This window comes from Anomaloglossus baeobatrachus, chromosome 4 (genome assembly GCF_048569485.1).
Source record: "Anomaloglossus baeobatrachus isolate aAnoBae1 chromosome 4, aAnoBae1.hap1, whole genome shotgun sequence".
In the NCBI taxonomy this organism is placed as follows: Eukaryota; Metazoa; Chordata; class Amphibia; order Anura; family Aromobatidae; genus Anomaloglossus; species Anomaloglossus baeobatrachus.
Window position 1 is genome coordinate 413,202,968 of NC_134356.1, and position 12,991 is coordinate 413,215,958.

General features: G+C 43.1%; 2 protein-coding genes across 2 annotated transcripts in view; one reads left to right on the top strand and one right to left on the bottom strand.

The window, feature by feature from the left end:
• Positions 1-12,991, top strand: part of EXOC4 (exocyst complex component 4) — a 642,084-nt gene that overhangs the window by 522,862 nt on the left and 106,231 nt on the right. The window contains exon 14 of the mRNA XM_075345350.1: positions 6,412-6,590. Coding sequence (XP_075201465.1) covers positions 6,412-6,590 — 179 coding nt within the window. The remainder of the gene's footprint in view (positions 1-6,411; positions 6,591-12,991) is intronic.
• On the bottom strand, positions 706-4,372 carry LOC142301582 (uncharacterized). The gene is made up of 2 exons (XM_075342607.1): positions 3,147-4,372; positions 706-890 (listed from the first exon to the last, which is right to left on the bottom strand). Exons 1-2 carry the CDS (start codon positions 4,291-4,293, stop codon positions 847-849), a joined length of 1,191 nt encoding a protein of 396 aa, XP_075198722.1. The 5' UTR covers positions 4,294-4,372; the 3' UTR covers positions 706-846.

Sequence of the window (12,991 nt, forward strand, 5' to 3'; positions counted from 1 at the left end):
TCTTTAATTGATTGGGTCAAGCATATAATTTTACATGGGATATAAAACATTATAACAGGTAAGGAGGTAAAAAGACACATGAGAGCGAACAAGAAATCCCCATGTGAGGCTGCATGGATCTAGCAGGGTAAACACAAGGGTATATTCCCAGCAGGGCCAGTGTAAGTGCCTTCACAGCAAACAGATTCAATGTGAAAGACAGAGCAGTACTAAGTAAAGAATCATAGGCACATTTACCCAAACACATAGCCCGGCAAGGAATCCACCAAATGTAAAACTCACATGCAGACGCACAGGGGGAGCAGTCCCAATACGTATTTCGTGATGACTTCCTCAGGGGACCGTGGACAAAGGAGGGGAATGGACAAATTTATACACTAGTGTATATCAAATCATTTGCAGCACCTGTCACGGCTGCAGAGCTAAAGCACACTGAGCAGGCGTGGGCGGCTACTCCAGCATCACCTGGGCTAGGGAAAACCCTATGATGACGTCACTTTTACCCAGAAGACGCTTCAGGGAGAGCCGTACACACTGCACATGTGCAGAGCCGCAAACAGGAAGTAAAGCTGCAAATGCCATGTCTACTCCTGGCAGAAGAAAGGGCAAATCGCATTAGGAATCACAGATAATATAGAACACTGTACAGGGACAAGAATATATACAATTACATCATAATAGCATCCAAAAAAAGATGTACATGAAAGACATTAACACTGTTTATACAATATCAGATATAACAACATTTTCATCAATAAAACAGAGTCTAATAAAGAATCACATATGGAGGACATGAGCATATTGTATTCCTTCCCAGATCATGTTCAATGCAGACGGACCACCAGGTTAATGACACAGAAAGATATGCACCAAGGGTACAAAGTAAAAAACTGTAAAGAAAAAGAGACATAAAGGGAGTCCAGTTAAAATTTTTTTTAAAAACCATTATATACAGAGCAGATTCAGTGCAGGGAACCCGCAGCCAAAACCAATTACACCCTATAACGGGAACCACATCAACCGCAGATGAGATCAACTGATTTATAAATAGGAAATAAAGGTCTGCCTCTCATTCAATCCCCGAGGGACCACTGTGTCAAGGAGAAATATCCAGCGACATTCCACCCGTGCCAACGCCTTATGGATGTTACCACCCCTCAGTCCAAGGTGCACACGGTCAATCCCCCTCACCTTAAAACTTGAGGGGTCAGACCCATGATACAACCTAAAATGGCGGGGGATGGTCTTAAGGGAATCAACATCCTCAGATTTCGCTTGTTTGGCAGCGATGATATCTCTAATATGCTCCCTCGTCCGGACCCGTAATTCACGACTAGTGAGTCCGACATATATTAAGTCACAGGCACACGTGGCGTAATAAATTACGCCCGTGCTACTGCAAGAAATATATTGTCGGATCTCAAATGTTTTGGAGCCGTCCGAGGAAGTAAAGGATGTTGCCCTGAGGATGTTCCCATGACGACACGCAATGCATGAGCCACATGGATATGATCCACAGATAGGACGTCCCATCATGAATGGTGGTTTCTTTTGTGCCACATAATGGCTTTGGACCAACATGTCGCGCAGGCTTCGGCCCCGACGTGCCGTCATGAGGGGTCGGTCGGGAAGCATATCTTTCAGCACTGGTTCTGTTTGTAAAACAGACCAGTGTTTAGTTAATATGCCACGGATGTGGTCCCATTGGCGGTTGAATGAGGAAATAAAGCGCACCTTAGATTCAGCAGGCTTCGTCTTGTCAGGATTAAAACGCAAAAGTAGTTGGTCTCTTGAAGCTGCTTTAGCGCGTCTATAGGCCTTTTTAATGGATCTGGCACTGTAGCCCCTCTCCCTGAACCTATCACGCATCTCACTGGCTCGACCCTCAAATGTATCCGTCTCTGAGCAAATCCGTTTAAGGCGGATAAATTGCCCGGTAGGGATCGCATTGATGGTAGATTGTGGATGGCCAGAAGATGCATGTAACAGGGCATTCACAGAGGAGGGTTTCCGATAAATGTCAGTGGTCAGAAGACCCTGATCATTAATGGAAATACCAATATCCAAAAAATCAACCCTAGACGGATCAGCCTGATAGGTGAGATAGATGTTATAGGAGTTGGAGTTCAAGTGGCGCACAAAGCCCTCAAGCTCCAGGGCGTTCCCCCCCCAGATGACAAAGATGTCATCAATGAAGCGGAGCCAGCACTGCACATGGGAGCTAGCCGGCACGCCGTCGCCGAAAACCTCCCTCTCCCAGTAACCCAGGAAGAGGTTTGCGTACGAAGGCGCGCACGCCGCCCCCATCGCAGTGCCGCGCCGCTGGAGGAAGAACCGCTCACCGAAGGTGAAGGTATTGTGCGTCAGTACGAACTCCAACAATTCCAGAATCAGGTGTTGTAATGGTGGTGCCCAGTTACTCATACCCAGGAAATACTCAACTGCCTGCAGGCCATGCTCATGACAGATGTTGGTATATAAGGTCTCAACATCCAGAGTCGCCAGCAAAATCCCACGCTCAACTGTCAGGCCATTAATCCTCCTAAGGACGTCCGAAGTGTCTCTAACATGGGAGGGCAGCGTCTCAACCAGAGGTTGGAGATAAAAATCAATAAATTTGCATACTGCATCGCATAGCCCTCCGATGCCAGAGACAATCGGACGTCCAGGGGGAACCCGAGGGTTTTTATGTATTTTAGGCAAAAGGTAGAACGTGGGCGTTACTGGCATATCTGGAAGGAGACCATCATACATCTTCTTAGTAATGGTACCCGAGGCAAGAGCATTCTCGAGTATGAGAGTCAACTGGGTCAGGAAACCATTAGTTGGATTGGAGGGGAGCATCTGGTAGAAGTCTGTATTTCTCAATTGTTTGTACACCTCACGCTCATACATGGCAGAAGGCCAAACCACCACGTTACCCCCCTTGTCCGCTGGTTTAATGATTACTCCCTCTAGTTTCCTCAGTTCCTCGAGGGCTCGCTGATGTTTAACAGCAAGGTTATTATTATTTGTTCTCTTAGAGAGGGATCTCAGGTCACCCATAACTAAGTCATGGAAGACTTGTACCTGAGGACACAGCGAAAACGGGGGGAACGTGGTGGAGCGCGGATACAAACGTGTAGGAAAAATATTATCCAACTCACCAGATGCCTGTCCCTCCAATTCCTCAAGTGTCCGCACAGCCTCCTCCTCCCTCTCGACGGTGCAAGGGTTCAGGCTCGGTCCTCTAGCATGTATTTTATGGAGGACCACCTTTCTGAGGAACAGATTCAGGTCCTTAGCGACTGTAAAAAGATCAAAATTACAATCAGGTACAAAGGTTAAACCTAGTTTTAGGACCTCAATCTGGTCAGTAGTCAATTGGACCTGAGATAGGTTAATCACCTCCAGTTGGTTGGAATTGCCCTTCTTTGGAATTGCTCCCAAGGTGGATTTTCCAAGGGCTGGTGATGTTTTCTCGGGTCTATTTTTACCCGAAAAACCTCTCGTTACAGGTCTAGATGAGGCCTGAGATGTAGAACTTTCATCCTCCACTGAGGAGATGGAGGAGGCTGACACGGAATGAGGGAGTCCGACAAAATTTCTCCTCCGACGTGTTGTCCCTTTCCACCGATACACCTGCTGATTCTTATAATCAGTAACATCACGTTGATATTTTTTTGTTTTATTAGAGACCAACTCCTTTTCCCACTTGACAAATTCCTTATTCATTGTCTCGTGGAAATTAGATAGCTCAGCGGGGGTGAGTTCCTTCGTGGTACGGTCTTGTAGAACAGAAATCTCTTCATCAATGGCACGGAGAGAGGCCTCATTATTGTTAATAAGAAGCCCCATAAAGGACCTGGAGCAAGCAGTAGCTGCTTCCTCCCAGTCCCTTTTGAACGTCTCATCCGTGACATTAAATGAGGGAAAGACCTGTACCCTAAGACCTCTGGGTATTAACCCCCGATCAACATAGCGCTGCATAAATGCCTTGTTCCACCAGAGTCTCATTCTGCGGTTGAACAATACTTTGATTTGGCTGCAAAGTTCCCTGTGACTTCTTGAATCCGCTGAATTGTCCACTTCGCCCTCTGTGTCAAAAACCTGGTTTAATTGAGTTTGCCACGCGGATTCACGGGCTTTAAAGTCCATGCTGCTTGGAAAAATGACTGTGAAAAAACACAGAAAGAGACAATTAACAACACCCAAGACAGTCACAACAGACTTCAATGAAGTGAAAGGCAACAACTTCAGGAACATATAAAAACGACAAAAAAGAGAAGTCTTTGGATTTGCCTCATATACCATTATATCCCATGGCCCAAAAACCACCAACAACAATGCAAATTGCACATAGAAAAATCTTTAATTGATTGGGTCAAGCATATAATTTTACATGGGATATAAAACATTATATGCTCATGTCCTCCATATGTGATTCTTTATTAGACTCTGTTTTATTGATGAAAATGTTGTTATATCTGATATTGTATAAACAGTGTTAATGTCTTTCATGTACATCTTTTTTTGGATGCTATTATGATGTAATTGTATATATTCTTGTCCCTGTACAGTGTTCTATATTATCTGTGATTCCTAATGCGATTTGCCCTTTCTTCTGCCAGGAGTAGACATGGCATTTGCAGCTTTACTTCCTGTTTGCGGCTCTGCACATGTGCAGTGTGTACGGCTCTCCCTGAAGCGTCTTCTGGGTAAAAGTGACGTCATCATAGGGTTTTCCCTAGCCCAGGTGATGCTGGAGTAGCCGCCCACGCCTGCTCAGTGTGCTTTAGCTCTGCAGCCGTGACAGGTGCTGCAAATGATTTGATATACACTAGTGTATAAATTTGTCCATTCCCCTCCTTTGTCCACGGTCCCCTGAGGAAGTCATCACGAAATACGTATTGGGACTGCTCCCCCTGTGCGTCTGCATGTGAGTTTTACATTTGGTGGATTCCTTGCCGGGCTATGTGTTTGGGTAAATGTGCCTATGATTCTTTACTTAGTACTGCTCTGTCTTTCACATTGAATCTGTTTGCTGTGAAGGCACTTACACTGGCCCTGCTGGGAATATACCCTTGTGTTTACCCTGCTAGATCCATGCAGCCTCACATGGGGATTTCTTGTTCGCTCTCATGTGTCTTTTTACCTCCTTACCTGTTATAATGTTTTATATCCCATGTAAAATTATATGCTTGACCCAATCAATTAAAGATTTTTCTATGTGCAATTTGCATTGTTGTTGGTGGTTTTTGGGCCATGGGATATAATGGTATATGAGGCAAATCCAAAGACTTCTCTTTTTTGTCGTTTTTATACTTATAATAGTGTATTATTGTAGCCATGATCTTAACATCATTGAGTCTGAATTTCGTGAAGAGACCGAAAGATTTGCACAAACTTACATCACAAAAGATCAGTGGTTAGTTCTCCAAGATGTTTGGAACAACACTATGTGGACGTGTACCTAAAAATATAAAAATATTTGTTTAACTTAGTTTTCACATTTCTTCATTCCCTTTCCCATTTGACACACACACACACACACACACACACACACACACACAATGAAAGTGTACTTAGAATAATTGCCTGCCCACAACTATTGCACTGTACTGTCTGTGCAACATAGTTGTAGAAAGAGAGATGGACCGTACATCCAAAAATCATAAGTTGATCTATTGCCGCTAGGCAAAAATTTTTACCTAGCGGGATAAGATCAAAGTATGATTTTTGGATGTGCGGTTTGTCTTTTTCTTCAGCTATGTTATTATTGTCTGCCCCCCTCTGTTTTTTACTTAAACCAGCACTCTTCTCATGTGGCACAGGTGTTTTTAATTAGCAGGAGACTGCAAGGCGGGATTCTGCTTTTTTCTTTCAGTTCACATACTGGGAGCTTGTGGAAGGTGAGTTGGCCAGTTCCTTTCACTGTGTGCTGGTTCTGTGTGGCGGCTATTATTGTGGTGGTTTTGTGTTGGTCGGGCAGTGTGGCCTGGAGTCATGGAGGCTCAGCCTTGCAACATGGTTGTTGTGAGGCACCAGGTCACCTGCCCTGCTTGCACACGGTTGCTGCGACGGTGGTTGACGCACAGCGCCGCACATTTAAGGCTTCAAAAAAGTTAGGCACCCACTCAGAGGCTCGCCATGACGTGGTAGTGGGCGTCATACAGTTCTGATCAGAATGTTATACTAAGAACCTCATGCTCAGTTACATACATTTTTGCCTAGCGGCATTAGTTCAAAGTATGATTTTTGAATGTGCGGTTCATGTCTTTTTCTTCAGCTATGTTACAGTACTGTGTGTGTGTGTTTTGTGTATGTCTGTGTATGTCTTTGAAATTATTCTATGCTGTGCTATTCTTCAGTTTGTATGATGTCCACATTCTCACAAACTCTCATGTAAGAAATTTTCTTTCCCAATTTTAGAGCTGCATTTGCTAAAGAGTCAGAGGTCCTTATTGGAAACCTTGGAGATAAACTAATACCACAGAATGAGATCATGACTGATGTTAGTGACTTGAAAGCCCTTGCCAACCTGCATGAGAGTCTGGAGTGGCTCGCGGGAAGACTCAAATTTGCCATTTCAAATCTTCCAAGTGCGCAGAGTAAGTAATATTGTTTGAAAGCCCCGTTATATCGTTTTGTTTTATTACATATACATGGCCCTCTTAAATTAAAATGTGTTACTCTACTGCAATACAGAGTGGCAGCCACAGACCGGAGGCACAGATGAGAACCCATAATGACACTGTGTTTGTGGCTGGGGTCATGCAATGTCCGTGGTAAGGTTCTGAGCTGCTGATTAAGTGCAGGCAGTGCTCTCATGAGCACTGTCAATCAAGATATGACAAAGGGGCATAATGTTTCACTGAGCCCTTGACCACACCAAGGATACATCTAAGATGCATCATTTACAAAAAAATATATTTTTTTTTCCCCTAACCTCTAAACCAATGAAAACGATACTACAGATATGATTCTTACATTGGAGCTATGTCCTATTAGGGGGATAACAGGCAGGATTAGCCAGGCTCAACCACTATAAGTAAATAGGTGCTGTTGGGGTAAAAGGACAAACTAAGCAGTAAGAACCTCAGCACTCAAATAGTAGATAAATATGGTAATTTTGAATATTTTTATTAGTATTTTTTTTATAATCTGCCAAAAATTGCACCAAGTAATTTAGCAAAACACCCGACGTTTCGGCTACTGGAGCCTTTTTCAAGGTTTTGCGTGTAGGTAAAGGAGAGGCAACATGGGTCACTAGCGGACTGCCATCAAGGACACGCTGTGAGGTGCCACACTTTTGCAGTATATCAAATTCAACCAAAGATGAGGAAATGATGGAAATGTAAGTAGTGGTGACAGTAGTGACGCCCCTATCAGTACTGTCACCATTACTCCACCAGGACTCTTCCTCCTCCCCAGGCCTTCACCTACAGAGTCATTACATTTCCATCATTTCCTCATTTACTGACCTTTGGTCGAATTTGATATACTGCAAAAGCGTGGCACCTCACAGCGTGTCCTTGATGGCAGTCCGCCAGTGACCCATGTCGCCTCTCCTTCACCTACACGCAAATTCTTGAAAAAAATGCTCCAGTAGCCGAAACGTCTGGTGTTTTGCTAAATTACTTGGTGCGCTTTTTTGCAGCTTATCAAAAAAATACTAATAAAAATATTCAAAATTACCATATTTGTCTACTATTTGAGTGCTGGTGTTCTTACTTCTTAACTATGAGGGGGATACACTTCCTTTGAGGGTACCCCTTATAGTTTGGATACCCATTGGATTTCCTTTCTGGAAGTTGAAATCGAAAAAACCTTTGCATATTAAACTAACAGCATTGTGGATGAGATTTTGCAAAATCTCATTGACAAGCTGCAGAGAAGCTGCAGAGAAAATCTCCATTCTTGGGTTGAGTAAATTCCACAGCAGACAAACCTTGAAACTTATAGTAAATCCAGAGCATTTCTGCTACATCCATTTAGGTGCAGGTTATGCAGCTAGGCTTTCTGCAAAAATGTTCCTCCACCCATGCCCTTATTTTTGTGCCCCCAAAAAAAACACAAGACGCAAACAGGGACTTCCATTGGGGTTCCCATAGAGGGTTAGTTCATATGCCCCTGCCGAATTGAACTTCAACGGGTTTGCTCATCCCTAATCAGCAGCCCCAGACTGCCAAACTTCATTTTGCAGTGTAATTTTTGAATATAAGGCTATGTGCGCACGTTGCGTAATTGCATGCAGTTACTCTGCTATATGCACCGCAGCGTAACTGCATGCGTCCTGCGTCCCCAGCATAATCTATGGAGATTATGCAGGAGACGTGCGCACGTGGCGTATTAGAGCGCAGCGCTTCGGCTGCTGCCCGAAGCGCGCGTTCTAAGAAGTGACGTATCCCTTCTTTCGTGCGCTCTGCAAGCAGTCCCTGCTCTGTCTATGGGAAGGGCTGGGAGGGGCTACATGCATAGCGCATGAAATCGGCTTTTGTTTCTGCAGCGATTTGAAGCGCACGTGTTCTGTTCAAATCGCTGCAGAAATTTCTGCAGGGCCAGTACGCACCGTGCGCACATAGCCTAAGGGTTGCAAATTAAAAAGCTTTTGTGCCCATTTATGGTGTGCTATTCCTCCAAATGTGTTATTTATTTTATTCTCTTATATAGCATCATTACTTTCACCTCACTTTACAGACCTTATCATCACTGTCCCCAATGAGGCCCACAACCTATATATTCCCTTTCCAGTATGTCTTTGGATTGTGGGAGGGAACCGTAATATGGCACAGGGAGAACATTCAAACTCCTTACAGATGTTTTCTTTGGTGGGATTTCAATTCAGGACCCCAAGGCTACATATAGTGTTACCGACTGGAGTCACCATGCTATTTCAAATAGTATTGGATGAATTAGAGAGCAATGTGGTCTGCACCAGAGAAACAATCACCCTTTCTATGTTTTGCCATATAAATTCAAGGTAGATGGATCCACCTATTGCCTATGGTATTTGAACTACCTGTATTCAAAGGGAGACCTTCTCATTAATGATGGGCGAGCACTAAAATGCTCTAGTGCTCATTACTCGTGTCTAGCAGATTAGAGGCTCTGATGGGCTCAACTTGAGTGCCAAGCATTATGGAAGTCAATAACTGGGCAGTTCGGCTCTTCGCCCACATAAACAAAACATTTCCAGGAGAGAAAGGGTGGGAGGTTTTTTTGCACACACTACATCTAAAAACGTTTTTAGCCCCAGTGAGAGTCATTCAGAGACTGCAAGTGGCTCTCACTGAGGTGTCTGCTTCCATCATTCAGTGAAGCAAGCCGGTGCTTTGTGTTCAATGTTTCAAAAGCTACACATTCAATCACTTGCGATACTCAGCCAAGCACTGCGAGATGTACTAGATCAAGTACAAACAGTGGCAAGTACACTCACATCACTAATTCTCATCAATATACTGCTTTAAGGCCGTGTTAACACAATTCATTCCCAATGTGTGGTTTCCCCTTATTTTTGGAAAATCTGGTATAAATATGGTGATGTTTTACCATGATGTTAAAAATTGTAGCAAAAACTCATTGGGAACACATTATATCAGTAAAGCCCTACAGCTGTATTTAGTGCCCTAGGTATGCAATAACTAGGGAATACTTTTTCACAACTCTGCATATACTAAAGTCTTATCGCCATATAATAAAATGTAAATGTTGAAGAAAATTCTATTCAATAATATATTTCTCTTTTATATTAACATACATATTTTAAGGTCTCAAGAATTTAAATCCTACAGTTTTATGCCATGTTGGGAAAGTTGGTCATTTGCTAAAAGACACTTTCTAACTTTCTGCCATTGTATGCCTAAATTTTACTGAACTTATCCTATCCATAGAGTGCATTGCTTGTCAGACAGGATTTCTGTAAAAAACAGCATTTTCTTGAATTTTCTTGTGTATAAAGGATCTGGCAAGGTGGAAACAAGCCTTGAAGAATGTCCTCCTTTGATTTCTAGACGTCGCTGTTAAATGACATTCAAGGTTCCAGTATGGGAAATTAGGTTGTTTTCTGTGTTTAGTAGAGGAGTGATGCAAAATGTTTTTGCCTTGCAAAATACAGTATGTCTACTATCTTCAGGCACTGGTACAAAACCTTAAAGACTGAAAACTGACTCCTATACCTTCAACCAGAGTAGTAAAAGTCAGAACTACTTTTTCCAAAGAAAGAAATGTTGGTAGCCTCCTCATATAAAGTGAATATGAATAATTGCCACAGTTAGGTCTTAATCTGTACCTAATCTACAGGTTTATAATCCTGCAGCATATTTTATTCTGCCATGGGTTTTACAGTGGATTTCATCTGCAGTCTGTATTATTAGTGGTGAAAACTAAAGCAGTAAATACACATTAGATGGCTGTTGGCCAAATGATGGATCTGTTGACCGTTTAGACTGCAGCTATCTCGTCTGGCTCTCCGTTCATAGGAGCTTTCATTGGACCAAGCACTCGTGTGGTCTTCACGAAATCTGCAGCTGGACATGTCAGGCAGCAGGTTATCTCTGATTTTGGTAGAATAAAAAGATTAGCATATCCAAATCGTACATGCCGATCTTCAACTCCCTTGACAATTGGGGCTCCATACACATTAGACCGTTGGCAGAACCTGTCAATATAGGCTGGTTTGACCATCATTTAGTCTGAGGTGTGTGGGGGGGGCCTGACTATATAGGGGTTAAATGAACCCAACACTTTTTTGACAGGCTATGTTCACACTTTGATGAAAATTTCCACTGCGGATTTTGTTAAAAATTTGTGAAAATTTCACAACGAATTTGCAGGTGTTACTTGTGGATTTCATCATTTTCCATTTACTAAACATTGAATAAGCTGAATACAGCAATGAAAATCTGAATAATAATGAGCATGCTGCAGATTTGAAAGTCGTAGCATGCTTTTCTATTTATGCTCATTCCTCAAAGACAGGTATTTTGAAAAACTATTCTATAAATTGTTGCAGCTTTTAGACTGACCCAGAACTCATTAGGCTAGTAACAAAGGGGAAGAAAAATATTGCCCAAGAATTCCTTAATCAAGGTTTAATTAAAGGACAAGTCTGTTGCATCCATATCGGTCTGTCCTCATTCCCCCTGCTTCTGCCACCAGACTGCACTATGCCTTTGTCACACCTTCATTACAGGTGATGCTTGGTGGCAGTGCTGCAGTGTGAGTTTATATTGTTGGACTTTAGGTGTTTTTAGAGCAGGGAGGATGGGGGTTAATTCCCGAACATGGTTTTCTAATTATCTTTTTTCTTGGGCTCATATGATGTAAATACTTCACTTTCTTGCTCTACTTGCTAGTTATACGTTCCCTTACCCTGGTTTACTTCTGTTCCTCTGCCACTGCCCTGATTGTTGATTCCTGGTCCTGATCTTGGTCTGTGTTTAGACTTTTCTTCTGTTTGATGATTCTGTTTCTGACCGCCTTTTTATTGAAGTGACTTTCTGACCCAGCAGCCACTCCAAGGGCCCCTGTGTAAGTCCTGATCCCTACAAAAGGATGCAGGTCAGGGAACCCCTCTGGGATCTGCTACACAGAGTGGCTAGTGCAAAGCCTGTCTATGGAAGCCCTATTAAGAGCTTCATGGCTAACATGCAAAAAGCCCCAGAGTCAAAAAGATATGTAATAAAGATCATACCTATGCTTAACACCTGGTAGATGGGTTGACTTTATGCATAACCTAAGGTATGGGGTCATTACCCTAACCTGAGTTTGATACGTAAAAATTGTAAAGGTATTGTGTTAATGTCATGTTAGGCACCCTTCCAGTCTACTGAATGGTATAGTCTAATGTGATCGCAGAGAGCTCTCTCACAGGTTGGTGCTCATGACCCTGACTTTGCTGATCTCTATATTCAGGGAGAATTATTTACTCCTTAGTAGAAATAAAAGGTTGCAATGTCTGAACTCAAAGAGTACTTTAAATCCTTAATCATTTAATGGGGGTCAGGCAATTTTATACCTAAATGGAATATGTGATGAGGAAGCTATGCAGCATTCTAGACAAGGCCAGATGCACACCACAACCCTATTCACCTATGCAAGCATAGGGTGGTGAGAAGCATTATATATGCCTTATAATAATTTGCCTTATTCTCAATATCACAGGCTTTTCTTCATCTATGGAACTATTTTTTTTTTTCATTAATGGGAAAGTTAAAGGAAACCTGTCAAGTGCAATATGCACCCAGAGCCACGAGCAGTTCTGGGTGCATATTGCTAATCCCTGCCTAACCGTCCCTGTATACACTAGCATAGATAAAGAGATCTTTAGAAAAAGTATTTCTAAGGATCTTTTATCTTATAGTAATGAGTGCAGAGACTAGTCCCAAAGGAGGTATATCCTCCAACTAGTCCGCCCTCTTAACATGTCAGTATGCCCACAGGGGTGTACTAACATGCTATTCAATTTAGCATCACCAGTGGTGACACACGTACCCGTGTTCGCTGTGACTGTGCTTCTGAATGCCGGGTGTGGAGACACTTGGCTCAGTGGGTGCTCTTGTCCGCTGGCCCAGCCACCTTTAGAAAGACAGCGTGGCTCAGGGCTCATCCCAACTGACCGCCGATCTCCTTAACCCTGGGTGGAATACTACTCAGACAACACAGGGTGAGGGAATCACAATATTAAGACTTTATTGGATCCCCAAAATATTAACGGCACATAACACATAACCAGCAAAACACACAAATGTAACAGGCTACAGAGTCTCGCCCTTCCGCTGGCTCACCAGGGATTTGAATGTCCGTGCTTCAGAGCTTCCAGTGCTACTTACTCCAATCCAGCAGCACCCCGCCTTTGGCGGGCACCCACTGAGACTGGAATAATGCCAGATTTAGGAAGCTGGCTGAGGACTGCAAAGTCTGTAGCCAGGTGACTGGATTGTCCCAACCTGGGTTTCCTCCTTAAGTAGTCTCTGGTATGATGATATAATCCTGGCAGCCGGAGTCAAAA

Excerpts from the sequence above, each read along its gene's own strand:
- LOC142301582 (XM_075342607.1), bottom strand. The coding sequence starts at position 4,293 with ATGGTATATGAGGCAAATCCAAAGACTTCTCTTTTTTGTCGTTTTTAT. Across the intron at positions 891-3,146 it reads ATTGGAGGGACAGGCATCTG|TTTTTTACTTTGTACCCTTG; the intron begins GTGAGTTGGATA and ends TTTTCTTTACAG.